At 46.0% G+C, this 15,396-nt stretch overlaps 1 protein-coding gene across 6 annotated transcripts in view; it reads right to left on the reverse strand.

Moving 5' to 3' along the window:
- Positions 1–401: 401 nt before the first annotated feature.
- The window catches only part of RERE (arginine-glutamic acid dipeptide repeats), a 223,897-nt gene continuing 208,902 nt past the window's right edge, over positions 402–15,396 (reverse strand). For 4 of the 6 annotated variants that reach the window (XM_084495027.1, XM_084495026.1, XM_084495030.1 and 1 more), the window contains 10 exons: positions 15,141–15,233; positions 14,172–14,371; positions 13,018–13,179; positions 11,480–11,593; positions 9,447–10,831; positions 8,662–8,884; positions 6,759–7,482; positions 4,991–5,137; positions 4,559–4,739; positions 402–3,486 (listed from right to left, as the gene is read on the reverse strand). In XM_084495027.1, the coding sequence (XP_084351153.1) occupies positions 3,453–3,486; positions 4,559–4,739; positions 4,991–5,137; positions 6,759–7,482; positions 8,662–8,884; positions 9,447–10,831; positions 11,480–11,593; positions 13,018–13,179; positions 14,172–14,371; positions 15,141–15,233 (3,263 nt within the window). In that variant the 3' untranslated portion in view covers positions 402–3,452. The remainder of the gene's footprint in view (positions 3,487–4,558; positions 4,740–4,990; positions 5,138–6,758; positions 7,483–8,661; positions 8,885–9,446; positions 10,832–11,479; positions 11,594–13,017; positions 13,180–14,171; positions 14,372–15,140; positions 15,234–15,396) is intronic. The other 2 variants (XM_084495029.1, XM_084495028.1) reach the window with 2 other exon arrangements.

Below are 15,396 nucleotides of genomic sequence, written 5' to 3' on the forward strand. Positions count from 1 at the left end.
TCATTTTAACTACTTGTTTGTGCTCAAACAGATCAGTGGCTGCAACGTATTACCACTGTACACAGAAACCCCCTGAAGTCATGACAACCAAAACATCCTTACACATTCATTCTTTTCAATTTGACTTCTCAACTTAAGGGAAAAAAACGCTGAAGTTGCACAGTATGGCCCCAGAGCATAAATGAGCCTCGGGTAGGCAAAATATACTCCAAAGCTGGACATGATGTTGGTGTTCTGTGTACTGTATATTAAAAATGAAATAACCTCACAGAAGGAAAAGTAAAGCCAAGAAAGAGACGAGACAAGCTTTGAAACCGAGAAGATGGCCGTGCCAGCATCCCATATTGCCCAGATGAAAATACTCTTCTTCCCACTAACAACAATCAACAGACACATTTCGCTTGCAGGCAAAACCTGGCTGCTGTAGTGTAGCTTGGTTTTATTTATGTCCACAAATATTTCAAAAAAATTACAAAATACTCAAATGGAGAGAACACAGAAGTCACGATTTCTGGGTTTCTACTCTGTTTACACTGTGTTATCCCATGGCAAACTACTCATATATACATTAAGCTTCAAGATATATATAAATGTAGCAGTCAGAATGTACACTCTGCTTTAACGGTGCAGTGAAACAAGCTCAACCATGACGACATAGAACAAGAGAGACGTTTCAAAAACACTAAAGCAAAATTAAAAAATAAACTTTTAAAACCAAGGAAAAACAAGAGAGATCTCTTAAAGAAAATCAAAAGGTCTGGGTTGTTTTTAACAGGGCATCGAACAGCGAGATGGCTTCAAAAGCCACTGCAAGTAAAGTTGTAGTTAATCGTAAGTCTAAAATGGAAGAATTTCAGTGCTTATTGGCTGAATGATGCAAAAAAAATTCCCCAAAATATTGTAATATTTATCTGGAAACAAATAAGTGAGATTGATGAATAGCTTTTGAACTCAGATTGCAAAGCAATACTTCATTGCTTTGAAAATGATACAGAGAGAAGAGGGAGGAGTAGAGGGAATTTGCAAATTTTTCTTAAGAATAACGATAGCTAAAAATAACAGCAGAAGAAAAGATTCAGAAGAAACGGCTGAATGCCTCCAACCTCCCAAATTCCACACAGTAAAAACAGGGAGGGGAGAATTATCTGAAATATGCCTAATTGGACCTTTAAAATCAACCAAGGTGTGCTTTCTGCTGAGCAGACCCATCTTACCGGCTGCTCCCCTTAGCAAAAGTTAAAAACGTTATTCAGAAGAAAACTAGTTTCTAATTCACCTGATCACTGCAGACACCGACTAAAGGCATTGGCTGAAGAAAACCTCACCATCCTTGGCTCTAGACTGACCTCGTGGCTTCCAAATGTCAGAAATGCTAGCTGTTCCTGCTAACGCCTTCAGAGAGTTCACACATAGCAGGTGGAACTGATTAAATGCTACTGCAGTTCCTGAGCACTGAGAAATCTGGAATGGAGAAAACAAAGGTCAGCATCAACGGATAAAATCCTCCTCTCCCTCTCTCGTATACTCTCAATTTAAATGGGCTTAGAATACCCTGATGCAAGGTTTTAATTTGTAAATTGATGTTACTATAATGCCCAACAATAACCTTTGGGCACTAACACCAGCTCTGGATCGAGACCCATGCGGTGGACAAAGCACTGTGCGTGCCATGCCTTCCTTCCATTAGAGCATATGATTAACTACAATTTTATCAAACATGGCTCAGTACAGTCCTATGACACAACCATCACATTTAACAGTCTACGACGGCAGAGATAGAGTGCTCATGAGTTGAGAGAGGGAATGGGGGAAATTATGCACCAGCAGAAAACATGGCCAACAGATTCAGATGTCCATTGGTTGCATCACCCTCTGCTCTGGAGAAAAAAAAAAAAAAAAAAGTGGCAAAACAGTAAAAACCAAGCAAACAAAACCAAACAAAACCTTTCTGCCTAGACAGTAAGCAGAGCCGTCTCCAGAATAATGCTCACTGGCCTTCTGTGTGCTCCTCTCCTTTCACCATCCACATGGGAACTAGCCAACAAGAGTTATTCTGCATGGACCCGTAGGCTTGGGAGTCAGTAAATGTTACTGTCCATGTTTTTGATTAATGTTCATTAATAAGTTCCTGAGATACAGAAAACTGGCGGCAGTTAAAAAGTTTTTGCTTACAAAAAAACAAAATTTCAACAGTCAGAGAAATGCAGACTGGTCTCTGCAAAACAACTTTAAGAACGCTGAGTTGCCTAGTCCTCTTTTCTTAAGAGTGTATCAAACACGAGAGGCCAGAAAGAGCAAATCCTCCAAAAATATGCACATGCATACAAAATTCTGGCTGTACTAGTTTGTGCCAAGGAGCATTTTAAAAAAGATTTTAGAACAGATTATTTCTTTGAACATTTGCTTATCCTAGAAGGGATAATCTAAAACCAATGTAGTTAGACTACGTGTCAAAAAGGTAATAGGAAAGAGGTTTATTATGGCCACACTGAAAATTAACCCTTGAAGTAGGCATCAAAAGGGTAAGCTGGTTCCAAGGGACACCTGTACTGCTGAGAAACCCAACTCAACAGAAATCACCTGCAGAACAGAGAGATGTAACACTAACAAAAACAAAAAACAAAAACCAAGAACAGAAACAGTCATTTGCAACATTATCCCTGCAACTCCCTTTAATGCTTATTGTTGATAGCAAACCAAATTTCAAGCTTTTACCCATTTGAAATTATTGATACCCATCGCTCCCTTTAATTAAAGGGATAACTATATATATTTTTTTATTAAAAAATCAACTCTGTATTCTGTCAATACCAGGTAGGAATTCACAACTTGTGATGTTACTGAAAATCAAGATAAACGTTTCTGGAGTTTTGTTTTGTTTTGTTTCTCCCCTCTACCCAAAAAAGTTATTTACAGACTTAAAAAGCCATGCTGCAGAACTGAGCTCTCTTTAAAATTATGAAGATTTCCTACAATGTATTAAAATAAAAGTAGATTTTTATTATTATAGCACTTGGATTCAGAGCTTGTTATGTCACCTACTTGCAATCCTTGTTTTTTTTTAAAATAGCTATAGATGCATTGAGTGTCTCTTCACGCACAGTGACTTGTGTTGTGAACCTGATTCTAGCACCTACTCAAAACAAACTAGTAAGAAAAAAAACAAGATTGCAGGAAGTTCTCTGAATATTCCACACAGTCCTGTATTTTCAATAGGCTTCTGAATACGTTGTCATGCAGGGAGACCCACACCAGTCTTGAGAAATCTTCTCTACAAATGAATGCTATGCTGATAAGTCTCTACTTGTTGGGTGGTTGTTTCTGCTTTAAATATATAAAGAAATCTTTATAAGATATTCTTTTCCTTTTGTAGCTCTTATTGTATGTAAAAATGTTCCACTCCTTCCCAAGGACTGGGGTTTCCATAGCCAGCATTACAAATAAATAATTTATTACAACTGTTTGTCGCCTTCTTTCTTCAGTCGACTGAAAAAGAAAGAAAACTCATTTTAACAAACGAAGGAGGTGTCATGACACTTCGGTGACAGCTTGTCTTCCTGCTAACCTCACCTGGCTGCCCTGAAGGGAACAGAGGTTGCAAGAGGACTTCTGAGCTTTCAGCACAAAATGAGAACCGCTGTAACAGCAGCGATAACACTGTCTGCTGTGGGAGGAAGCGATGACCTTTCGCTACCGAAGCGCTCCTTACATGTGAGCCAGATCACTAGTGCCAGCTCATCAAGCTTTGGCTTTATCTGCAGCTGCAAGTGAAATGTCAGTCAGCTTCAGGCAGGCTGGCTGCCCCCACGGCGCAAGGCCAGCAGGTAATTTTGGAGAGCAGAAGCAAGGACGGAAACATTGGAGCGAGGCAGTGCAGGGCAGGTATTTAATATGCTGTTTCCTATATATCCTTACAGCCCGCAGACATGTGGAATGACCTTTGCTAGGTGCTGAAGGCTTTTTCTTCTTAGCTGACATATCATTCAGTGGCCATTGCCCACCAGGAAATAAGGTGGTGTCTGATAAGGCAGGCCAAGAGAACCACTCTGCTATCGATACTATACAGCGTTCTAGGCAGAAAGTACTCCTGTGATTCACCTCGGCATTCTCAGCTCTTAATCCAGGATTTTATTCACAGATTTCAACCTCCTTTTGCCTTTCATCATTTCTTAAAATTTAACAGATTTATGGAATTCCTCACCGCTTCCCACTCATAAAACTTTTACCCACCTTCCTCCTGCACTGCTCTCTAGAAGAAACAGCAATGTAGAGGCAGCAATCATACTAAAACCAGTCGGAGGTAATCCTGCAATAAATGACTCAACTGCTCAAGTATTGTGCCGATAATTTGGGCCTAGCTTTCAATCTGCTCTGTCATCTGTGCCAAATTAGGTTTTACTGCAGCTTCACAATCCTCCCCGCGTGCATCAGGACAATACCTCAGCACCCAGTAAGAGAGGAAGTAATTCAGGAAACAAAGAAAAAGAAGGAATGTGGAGAAATGTGAAAGAAGCCGTAGCACCTCTTAGTCTCCAAAAGCCTTTGTGGCACCTCTCACCTGTAATAATCTTCCTGACTTGGTAGATGACCACCGTGCATGTGAGGATGCCCGTGCAACCACTGCTGCTCCATTGCCAGTCTTTGCAGCTCTGCTGACTGGGCGTGCATGGCCTGCAGTTGGTGGGCTGCTGACATCGGAGGTGGAATGGCACCAGGCAGATCCCGTGGGTAAGGGGTACCTGAAACAGAGAGAGCTGCATGCTTTCCAACACTGTTTGTTTTGTTGGTTTTTTTTTGCTATGAGGTCTGCAGAGCTGTCCACCCTCTGCCCCCAAACCAACACACCAAAACAAAACCCAGTTTCAGCTGTATCCAAGGTTACAGCTCAACTCCACCAACTCCCCCTCCTAGGAAATGCTAAGACCCAGAGAAAAAGATGACAGTTCAGATCAAAGGGCAGCCTCCGAGAAGGACCATAAAATGCTCTCACCAAAGACTGGATGTCGGAGCATTTCATGCTCATGAGGTGGCTGTCCTAGCAATGGGTTGGGGATGGTCCCAGGTGGGTAGGGAAAGCGTGCCAAATGGGGTCCAGCTGCTAAAGGATCCACCAGCGGGTGAACAGGTCCTGCTGAACCTTTAGAAGAAGCAAAGAAAGAAAGCAATCAACTGCTTGGGGAACCAACACTCACTGTTGGGAGATCAAAAGCCCTGTTACCACTTGAGCAGGATCAGCATTTGGCCTAATTGGCGTGTAATTACCAGGAGCTTAGCTCCATCCAATTCGAAACCCACTTTTCTATCCTGAAGTGTTTGAAGTGACATCTGCTTGCCAAACAGTCTTAATTGTCACAGCAACAACACAGGGCTTTCAATTTCAACAACAAAAAGAAATCCACCAAGTGACAGGGAAAAAAAAAGAAATCAAATAGAAAAACCACCTAAGCTCTCACTTTCAGACACTGCTGCTGCTGTCCCCATACACACTGCAGCAGTGGCTGTGATCTGACCTGCTCAGACTAACAGAGGCAAATCGAGATGTTGCAGTGAAATCTGTTTAACACCGAAGACTTAAAAAAGTCTGCTCTTACTTTATTTGGTCTTGCAAGATCTCTCCCCTGTACAACTTTTTTTTAGATTGCTTACTGTAACTGTATTTTCCCCATATGCTCAGAGTGGTTTTTGGCTAACACCTTAGGCTATGTCACTGAAAAAACAATCTGCTCTTCAGTCTTTACCTCTCAGCCCCTTGTTCTTCTCTCTACCTACCACTGAATTGTTTCAGAACAAATAACTGGGCAATATCTAGAGCTACCTGCAGAGGGGTGTTAAATGACTTATCCAACAACAGGATCCTTCCAGAGACATGATCTATTACAAATTTCTGCTATCAAGGGGGTATAGAAACCTGCCTGAAACTGTGCCAGTCCATAATTTGCACAGTCCACAGCTGATGGCTTCCAGAAGGCTGATCCTCACGGCTATCATCTCCCACCTGTAACCCTCCCACCACTTCATCTCACAAGACACTGCTGATTGCCTTACTGTACAACTCAGCTTCTGCACCAGCACTCCAATTCCTTCCCTGCTCCAAAAAGCAGACATCCCAGCCATGTTCAATGCATATGCTCCAAGGCAAAGCGTGCTATATTTATTGCACAAGCAGTACGCTTGTACCCAGCTGCACCAGGAGCTGGGCTCCGAGTACTTGGACTTCCTTCACTTCCTTACTTGGCTGCTACTGCACCTGATGCCTTGCTTGCTATGTTCTCTCCAGTCTACTACCAGAAAACCAGAAAAATTCTGCTTAGTGCCAGACTCCTGGCATGCTCAGAGGAATAACCACATAGCTTACTTCAGAAATGAGCAAGGCACCAATTCATTTTTGACACCATTAAATACCTTGGGAAAGACTTCTCTGCATTTAAGTATGCACTGTAACTAAAAGATGCCAACCCATAAATTTAGATGGTTCTCCTGAAAATTGTGACAGGCAATTTCAGATCAACTCAAGCTACGTGGTTGGCATGTCAAATGGCTAGAGATGGAAGTCTCTTCTCACAGTGTTTTTAAAAGCTCCTAACTACTGCCCTGCACCCTTCCAAAAAACAATGGTTTGCATTTTTTGCATTTCAGGTATCACAACCTCACACTGTTCAAAAGTCAAGTCATATCGAAAAACAAAATAAAAAGAGATTTTGTTACACGGAATTCCAGTTCTACTGCTCATGAGAGGTTCCCCATGTGCCGGGGCTCACCTTGATGCAAAGGATCCTGCTGATGTAGGTGTAAATGCGAATGTATGTGTGAGTGTTGGTGATGGTGAGGCGTGACGTTGAACATCTGGAGCCGTGCCAATGGGTCATTTGTCAGCGATGCCATCCGCTCGGCGTGTATTCTCTCTGCTGCCAGTCTGTCAGGGTAGCTCATTTCAGGCCGTAACTGCGGGCCTGCCAGTGCAAGTCTCTCTCTTTCCAGCGGGTTCAAACCCGGGTGGAAGGAAGCAAACGGGTGAGGTCCTGCCGTTGGGGGAATAGTCAGTGCACCGTGCCTGGCAAAATGCTCCATGGGGTTAGTTGCTGGGTGCAGTGCGTCGAGCTCTGGGGGCTTCACCTCAAAGCCAGGTTTCATCCTCTCTCTCAACTCCCTTTCCCGGATTTCTCGCTCCCGGATCTCCCGCTCTCGCAGCTCTCGTTCCCGGATGGTGGGGTCCACGTTGTAGAGGCCAGGCATGTGGTAGGCCAAAAGCGGATCGGTGGGGTTCAGGGGGACAAAGAAGGGATGATTACGGTTTGTTGGTGACATGACGTGAGGACGGGCGTACTCGCTCAGTGTTCGTAAAGCAGGTGTATCTGGACCGATGTAGGGTGGCACGGCAGCGATGGTTGTTGGTGGAGGTTCAAATGAAGGTCTCATGTGTGCTGGCCCACTGAGCTGAGACTCCCCAAGACGGCCTTCATGGGAGGAGCTGGACACCTTCTGCTGATTTTTAAAAAAAGGGATTTTTAGTTCAACACACCGGGCTTAAGAACACAAGCATGCACTTCCCTTGTTGTGCTTCAGGCTCCAGGAGGGGCTAAGTTCAGCCTGCTGAGCCTTCTGACTCCTGTTACGTGTGCTCACTCCACTGTGCTTCGGAGAGGAAATGGGTTCTGTCTAGCTTGTAAGGCCATAAGATAGCTACTTTGGAGTGGCAGCCTCAAAGCTCACTAACTGCCTTACAGTTAGCAGAGAAGCAGCTCAGTGGTGCACGTCACAGCTCTGGGCAAAGGCTGCCTGCTACGTGCCACTGCAGACACCTGGTCCTGTTTGCAGCACGTTCTTCCTCTGCTCTCCAAACCCGCTTGTATCCCAAAACTTACTAAACCCAAGGAAACTCATCTCCACGATGTGCAGCACAACAAATTCCACTCCTTCTACGGGAATTCCTCTGCATCCTGCTCTCCCCACCTGTACAAGGGCAGCACAGCGCTTCTGCGGAGGGCAATAAGCACAGTTTACCCATGCAGTTTTCCAAGGATTTGTATCCCCTAAATAAAGCCAGGTTCCCATCCATGACATATCCCTTAATGGACAGATGCTACACCCTCACTTTTATCATTCTATAGAGACACGCAGCTATGATTCAAATCTCTGAAAAGCACTTGGGCAGATTGCAGCACCTTGTTTTCCAGCATCAGTAATGCATTACCAACCTCCCAATTCTGTGGGCCCAGATGTAATCATTCCTTTCCAACAGGCCACAAAAAAATAAAAAAGGATTAGCTGCACTGGCTTTTTATACTGAGACTGGAGTTTGTGTCTTCCCAGGATAAAGAAGCAATGTGCCTTTAATCAAGTTTACTTCAAATTTAAAAAAGCTTTCAGATCCCTTTTCAGCAGACAGCAATCTCATGCCTGCACTGCAAAGGTAGCAGAAGTTGCACAAAAGAATTCATTACATCTGCACATGCAGAGGGCTTGCTTCTCGTACCCCAACTCGCACTGCAGGTGATGTATACGCTTGGCCCAGCCATGCCCAGCTGCACTGGCTTCCCACATGCCAAGAATGGATGGGGAGTAGAAACTCACCATTCCCTTTAAAGAGGAGAAAGTGACCATCCAGATCAGATCCTATCACGCCAACCCTCTCCAACAGCTTTTAACCACAACTAAACTTACCGCAGCCCTTTCTGCTTCTCTTTCCCGCTCCCGTTCTCTTTCTCTTTCCTTCTCCTTTTCTTTCTCTCTTTCCCGTTCTTCTCTTGCTTTCTGCTCTGCTTCCCTTTTGGCCTTTTCAATGGCCTCTTCTCGCTTCTTGGCCAGTTTGGATCCTGCCAGAGGCATGAAGTACAAATCTGTTCTTGAGCATGAGTTGTAGCCACGGTCCAGGTGCTTATAGAACCTGAGAGAAACAAAACGGGAAGGGTTTAACTCTCTCAAGGGTACAAGAATCTCAGGTTTAAGAGCCTCAACTCTGACAGAAGCTTATTTCTCACATGCATTTAAAATGTTTCTCCCACAGCGTAAACAGACAAGATTTTGGTTGATTTCCAATATATCAGCAAACCAAAGGACAACAACTAGTAGACAAAGGAGAATTTAACCATGAAAAATCTCCTCTCACGCAACGCAGGAAGTGTTATGCCAAAAACTACACATAGGAGGCAGGAAGGTTGGCGTATCTGAATCCTCTGATCTTAGCTATCTTTGGGAAGGGTGGCAGGGAACACAGGCACTGCTTAATGGCAGAGCCTGTACAGTAGAAGGAAGCCTTTAACAAACTCTTTTCTTGCCCAAAAGGAAGGCAATTAAATGTGGGTCCTGCTTCCAGGTCAAGGTTAGAGATACCTGAACTTCACTGGAACACCAAGCAAGAGAGACATGGATGTACCCAAAAAGCGTATGTACAAGGAAAGACGGCGCATTAAGGAAGGAATTAAGAAGGTTGCTGACAACCTCCATACCTGGCCGACTGACTGGCGTGGCTCGGTGTATCCACCACGGTAGGCTCTGGTGATGGACTTCGGGGTGGAGGAGGAGGGCTCTCCGGTTCCTCAGCCTCATCTGGGACTTCTTCCTTGATCTGAATGGGTGGCAGCGTGCAGGATGTCACCACTGGCACGTTTCCACTAGAAGCTGCTGACGTGGAGATGGAGGTCTGCAGCGGGATGCCGGGCACAGCGGGCGGCGTGGAGGTGGAGGGGCAAGAAGGAGGCGTGATGGAAGGCGGGCCCCCGGGGACAAACGGGTGCTGAGAAAAGGGCGGCTGGGAAGGTACCTGGTGGAGTCCGGAGGGGGGGTGGCTGGCAGCTGGGGGGAGGCTCTGGCTCTGTGTCAGGACGGGAGGCTGGGCTTGCGACGACTGCAGCGGCTGGCTCTGAGGCATCAGCTGCAACGGCGGAGGGTGCGCGGATGGAGGGTGATGGGTTGAGAGGGAGCTGAGGGGCTTGAGAGCAGGCGGCGGCGGCAAGTTGGAGTTCATGGAGAACGGAGAAGGGCCGGAGAGATGAGGGGGGTGCTTGTGAGACGGAGGGGTGGGAAGCTGAGGGATCGGGGTGGTAGGGGGAGGTTTGATGTGAGGCATGGCCATGGGCGCGGGGGGCAGCGGCTGCTCCCGCGGAGGCTGCGCCTGCTGCAGCGGGGTCGCGGCCGGCAGCGCAGGCTGAGCCACCTGCACCTGGAGAGCCGAGTGTGAATGGGACGGCGCTTGGGTCTGGAGGGGAACCTGAGACTGCGACGACTGAGTGGGGAGCGAAAACGGCTGGGGAGGCACGGGATGAGGCAGGAGGGGCTGGGCCTGCAGGCTGTGAGGGGCGGGCTGCGCCTGGCCGTGGAGCGGAGGCTGCGAGTGGGGCTGCGAGGAGGCAGGGGGAGGCTGGCTCTGAGCCACGCTCAAAGGCTGCAGGGGCGGGTGAGGCGACGGCAGTCTCTGCGGGTGCAAAGCGGGGGCTTGCTGGATGTGAGAATGAGGAGGTGGTGGCGCGGGGGCCTGGGGCTGGCTGGGGGGCTGGGATGCCGACGGCGAGACCTGCGGCGGAGCCGCAGCAGCGCTCGAGGCTGCTGGCAGCGCTGCTGGTAGCTGGGCCGATATCGGTGGCGTGGGAGGAGGAGCCTGGCCGGAGCTGCTCTGAGCCTGGAGCACTTGAGGCTGTGCCTGCAGCACTTGCTGCTGAGCGGAGGAATCCGAGTCGCTCTCATTGTCTTGAGGGCTGGGGATGCTGGGTGACGTGCTCCGGTTGTCCTGGTCGATGTCCTTGGGATCGCTGCTGCCCTCGTCATTGACGCTGCGGCTGTCAGAGCTCTCGCCTTCGCCCTCGCCCTCCGAGGGAGAGTTCGGCCGGCTGATCTCCTGCAGGAGAGAGGGAAGAGCAAGCAGTGTGTGTGAGAAAGCTGCACACAGAGCACCACCAGCCTGTGAGGGATGCTGAAGGGCAAGTACCACCCTCTGAATCTCACAGGACTTAAAGCAGCAGAGGCAATGCCACTGCAGTACGCTGTCAGCTCTGAGCTCCCCGGTACAGGAGAAAGATGGACAGACTGGAGTGGACACACTCCTATCCATGGAGTGAACCTTGTCAGATAAGCACTGAAAAGGCAACCTAAAAGTAATTCAACTGAGCACTGATACCAGTAAATTAAGATAACTCCAGTGTTCTTTTTCTAACTTGTTACAGAAGAGGCAAAGACAAATGCCAATTAAAAAAAAAAAAAAACAAAAAAAAAACACAACAAACTGAGGGTATGTGTTTAGAAATAAACCACCTACGTACCTATATGGCTGATCCTAAAACAAAGACTCCTGAACTCACCCTGTGTTGTTCCACAGTTTTCCAGCAGAAGGAACACGTTACAATATGGGTTGCTTTCTAGCCACAGATTAAGTAACAATTTGCTGTGGCTTAAATTGATTTTGTGTTTTTGGTTTGTTGGTGGCTTTGCACTCCCTCCCACTCTGAAACTATTCCCCAGAATGGGAATACTCTTCTGTGGGACTCACTTGAGTTTTGGATTTTTTGGCACTGGACCTGTCCGGCTCCTCTGTGTCAGACGCTGCCTTCTCCCGCTGCCTCTTGGAGTTCTTGAGGGGAGAAGATACCTCTTCCTTGATTTTCTGCCACAAATGAAGCAAAACAGAGCAGTTACCAGTAATGGAAGCGCAAAACTAAACTGAATGCAAGCCAGAGCTATCACGTTTAGTACAAATAAATGAGAAGGGCTCCTAGGGAGCAGAACCGATCAGGAGTTGGGATCGTCAGTACGTGACACCAGCCTGACACATGTACCTCTGTCCAATTACGGGCTGCAGGGGAATCTGTTCTGGAGCTGCTGCTGCTGCGTTCCCCCATCTGCCAGCAGCAGCTCCCAGAAGCCCTTCACCTACATTATGCTCTAACCACTCCCTCTGGAGGTCAAACTTAAGCCAGGATTTGAAACAAGGCTACAATTTCACTTCTGCATGCAGAAACCCAGGGGACAGTTTGGGCTGCAGACGTTTCTGACACAAACTAGCAGGCACAAGTAACGTGTAAAGCATTCCTCAGCACACGGACATTGTCTCAAGCTTTGAATGCAAAGGAATATTTTACACAGAAGAGTTGTCTTTCCACCTTTAGCTTTGCAGAATCAGTTTCACCAAGAAGTCAGAACAGATCAGCTGGCTCAACGTACTCTAAAGGAGACCAACACCAGCAGTTAACAGAGGATGAAGCAAGAATTTCTGCAGCAGACGAGTACCAGATAAGCCTCCTTCTACTAAATGAGGGTCTTCACTCCTGATACTCTAAGAGGCTTAGCCCCTCAAACACAGGGCTACCTGGGATTAGCTACTACAAGATTCCTGCCTGCTTTAATGGCCTGGGACGCTTTCACACACCTTGCAATTACCTAACCTACCTTCATATTTGCTAAGTCTTCAGTATTGTCATGTGACAACTTGTCTCACACTTCTTTTTTTTCTCTTTAAAACAAATATTTAACTTGCTACTTTCAATTTACAGTGCTTAATGCAAGCTTCCCTCTTCATCTAGCTGCGTTTCTTCAGTGCGCTCTTGGAAAGGCACTTATTGAAAGAGACTAAACTGTCAGCCTGCTCTGAAAATCAAGCAAATTGCATACAGAAAAACAGTACCAGAAGTAGTCTCAATTACTACATTCATATTCCTTTATAAATAAAGATTAAGTACTGCTTAAAAAAACACACAAAACTGTCTACTTGTCTCAGATATAACATTGCTGATCTGTATTACCTCCATCAGCCTAATGCTTGCATTTGCATCTGAAAATGAAGGATTAGTTTATCATGCAAGCAGTAAGGTTATGTGGGGATACTTCAACAGCTTTTATCGCTACACATCCACAAGCACAGGAACAAAGCATCAGTCAGATGCTTACCATTACATCTTTTGCTTATGTACCCAAGTAGGAATTTCTAGGTCACTGACAGATTCCCTGGCCTGCTAGAATCTGAGTCTTATTTAGCCAGTTGAAGGGGCCTCAGGTGTCCAGCCCTAACGCAAAAGAAGGGGGAAATTTTACCTTGGTGGACTTCTTCACCGAATCTGCTTTGCTGTCATTACTGGAGGTGCTGGCAGCGCTGGGAGAGTTGCGGCCACTGGAGCGGATGTCTTCATTAATAGGTGAGGCTCTACCATCAGGGCTGGCTGGCTGCTTTTTACGACCACTACGTAGTGTAGACATCTATTTGTGTAACAAGAATAAACCAAGTTAACACTTGTCCTTCTTCTTATTTTCTCGTGTCTTACAGAAAAAACGTAGATGGTACATTCCCAGTAAGAACTTGAAAGATGAAAAACCAAGAGCACTGAACCTTTCTGCAGTTTTTCCCTGGAAGTTCATCTGGGCTTAAAAGTAGAGGAGGCAAATCCTTAATATACCCATGCATATTAAACACTGGTTATTTTATTCAGTAGTGTCTGGGAGACATGAGAACAGTATAAAGATGTTCCCACGGATGCTGCTGTTTGCATGATGAATTTTCTTCATAAAATGTGCACGCAGGTTTGTAAGTGTGCATCCACACACAGGGGATGGGTGGAGGGGACCCTGATGTTCCATAAACGAAGTCTATTTGTTGTCCAGAAGTCTATCCAATAATTAATGCTGTTTCCCTCCCAGTGTAGCAGTTTTTTCGGTGACAGGCTACCATAAAACCAATGAAGCCAACCTTACCTGATTACATAGCCTCAGAAGGTATTGAGAAGCAATGGTCATATCAGCAAGATCAGAACAACGGAGAGGGGAGGGCAAGGAACAAAAGCCATCATCACCACAAACTCAAAGCAAACATTAAATTAGCCAGAGCTGCCATCCAAGTTCTCACAAGTGACTTGCACACAGGAAGGATCTTGGCATTTCACAGCAAGTAAAACCGCTCTGACAGAGCACAATAACCACAGGAACCAACAACAGCTGTCTGCAGGCAAGAGACTAACTCCAGTGGGACCACATGAATAGCACTGAAGTTTTTAAAGCTCTTCCTTTAAAATAAGCCCAAGGGTTTACCTCAGACCCAGCTGGAAGGGTAAAATAGTACAAAATCTGTAATGAAAGCACATGCCATGGCAAACAGGCACAAAAGAGAAAACAACGGTTGTTTCAGACCACCTTCCTCCAGCCAACACCTCTTTACAGAAGATGAAATGTGAAGGAACCAAAGGTGTTAAGCCTACCGAGCCTCGACTCCGCCTTGTCCTCATGCTATGCTTTCCACTAAGTCCATCATCTTCCTCTTTGACAGGCTTAAACATAAAGGGTGGAGGGTCTACGGGTTTCTCAATGGGCGGCAGCTCTCCGTACTTTTTGAAGTGAATGCGACAATCGGTGCACAGTAAGATGTTTTCTCGGCCGCCGTGGTGCCAGTCCTTGGAGGCTTGGGGCAGGAAAAGTGACAGCTTAGAAATGAAATCTACTAGATATTCAGCACAAGCAAATGACATTATTTGAAGGAAAAAAAGAGAAAAGAAGAAAGGCACGCAACAACCAGAAAAGTATCTGCTTTTCTATAGGCAGCTAAGTCCTGGAGAACTTTGTCTTGTTGCAGGCTTAGTCTGTCTTCCAGCACACATCTCCTTCAGTGCTCAATTTAAAAACTGTTTGTTGACTTAAGCAACTATATCTTTGAAAATAACAAGTCTCAGCTGCTCTCTCTGGGAACTAAAAGGCAGCTACTCTTCTCCAAAGCTGTGGCTTCTAGAAGAGAAGCGAGCTGTGAACTTCTCATTTCCTTCCCTTACATTGGGGCTTTCACCACACTGTGCATGTGCCCAAACATCTGGAATGCTTACAGGAAAGAAGCTACTGCAGAAGAGCACTGGTGCAATATTATTATCTTTTGTATGTGACAGTCACAGTTCAATGTCGATTTGCTATATCACAAATGGATTATATAAAGAACTCTGTTTACAGCAGTAGATTTTACTGTCTAAATGGTTACTTCCCAAGACTCTCCTCTGTCACTGCAATAGTAATTTGCGATGGTAAATCATGATTAACTCTGCTATGAATGCTGCCTATTTTAGCTGATTCAACCCCATTTTTGAACATCTGTACATGCACAAGAACTGCTCTGGCTTGGATGAACCTGCATCAGATAAGTGGCAGCAGACGGGAGGGAAATAGAGCAATGAGTCAGGACGTACTGGTTGTGAAGCAGTGGCGGCAGGCGTAGCCCTTCAGCTCCTGCTCACTGTCCTCGCTGTCGAAGTCATCTTCACTGGCCGAGCTCAAGTCCACTGAGTAAGTAAAGAACAAGGAGAGAAGAAGGAAAGAGAAAAAGATTCAGCATGATCTTCAGTTTCTGCCTACCTGGCTGAAATAGCCATTAATATGATACTTCTTGCATAAAGTCTGTGCCTTCCTATAAGCACCCTGCCTTGGCCGACCATCCTATCAGAT

The sequence above is a fragment of the Aythya ferina genome (genome assembly GCF_964211825.1).
Source record: "Aythya ferina genome assembly, chromosome: 21".
Lineage (NCBI taxonomy): Eukaryota > Metazoa > Chordata > Aves > Anseriformes > Anatidae > Aythya > Aythya ferina.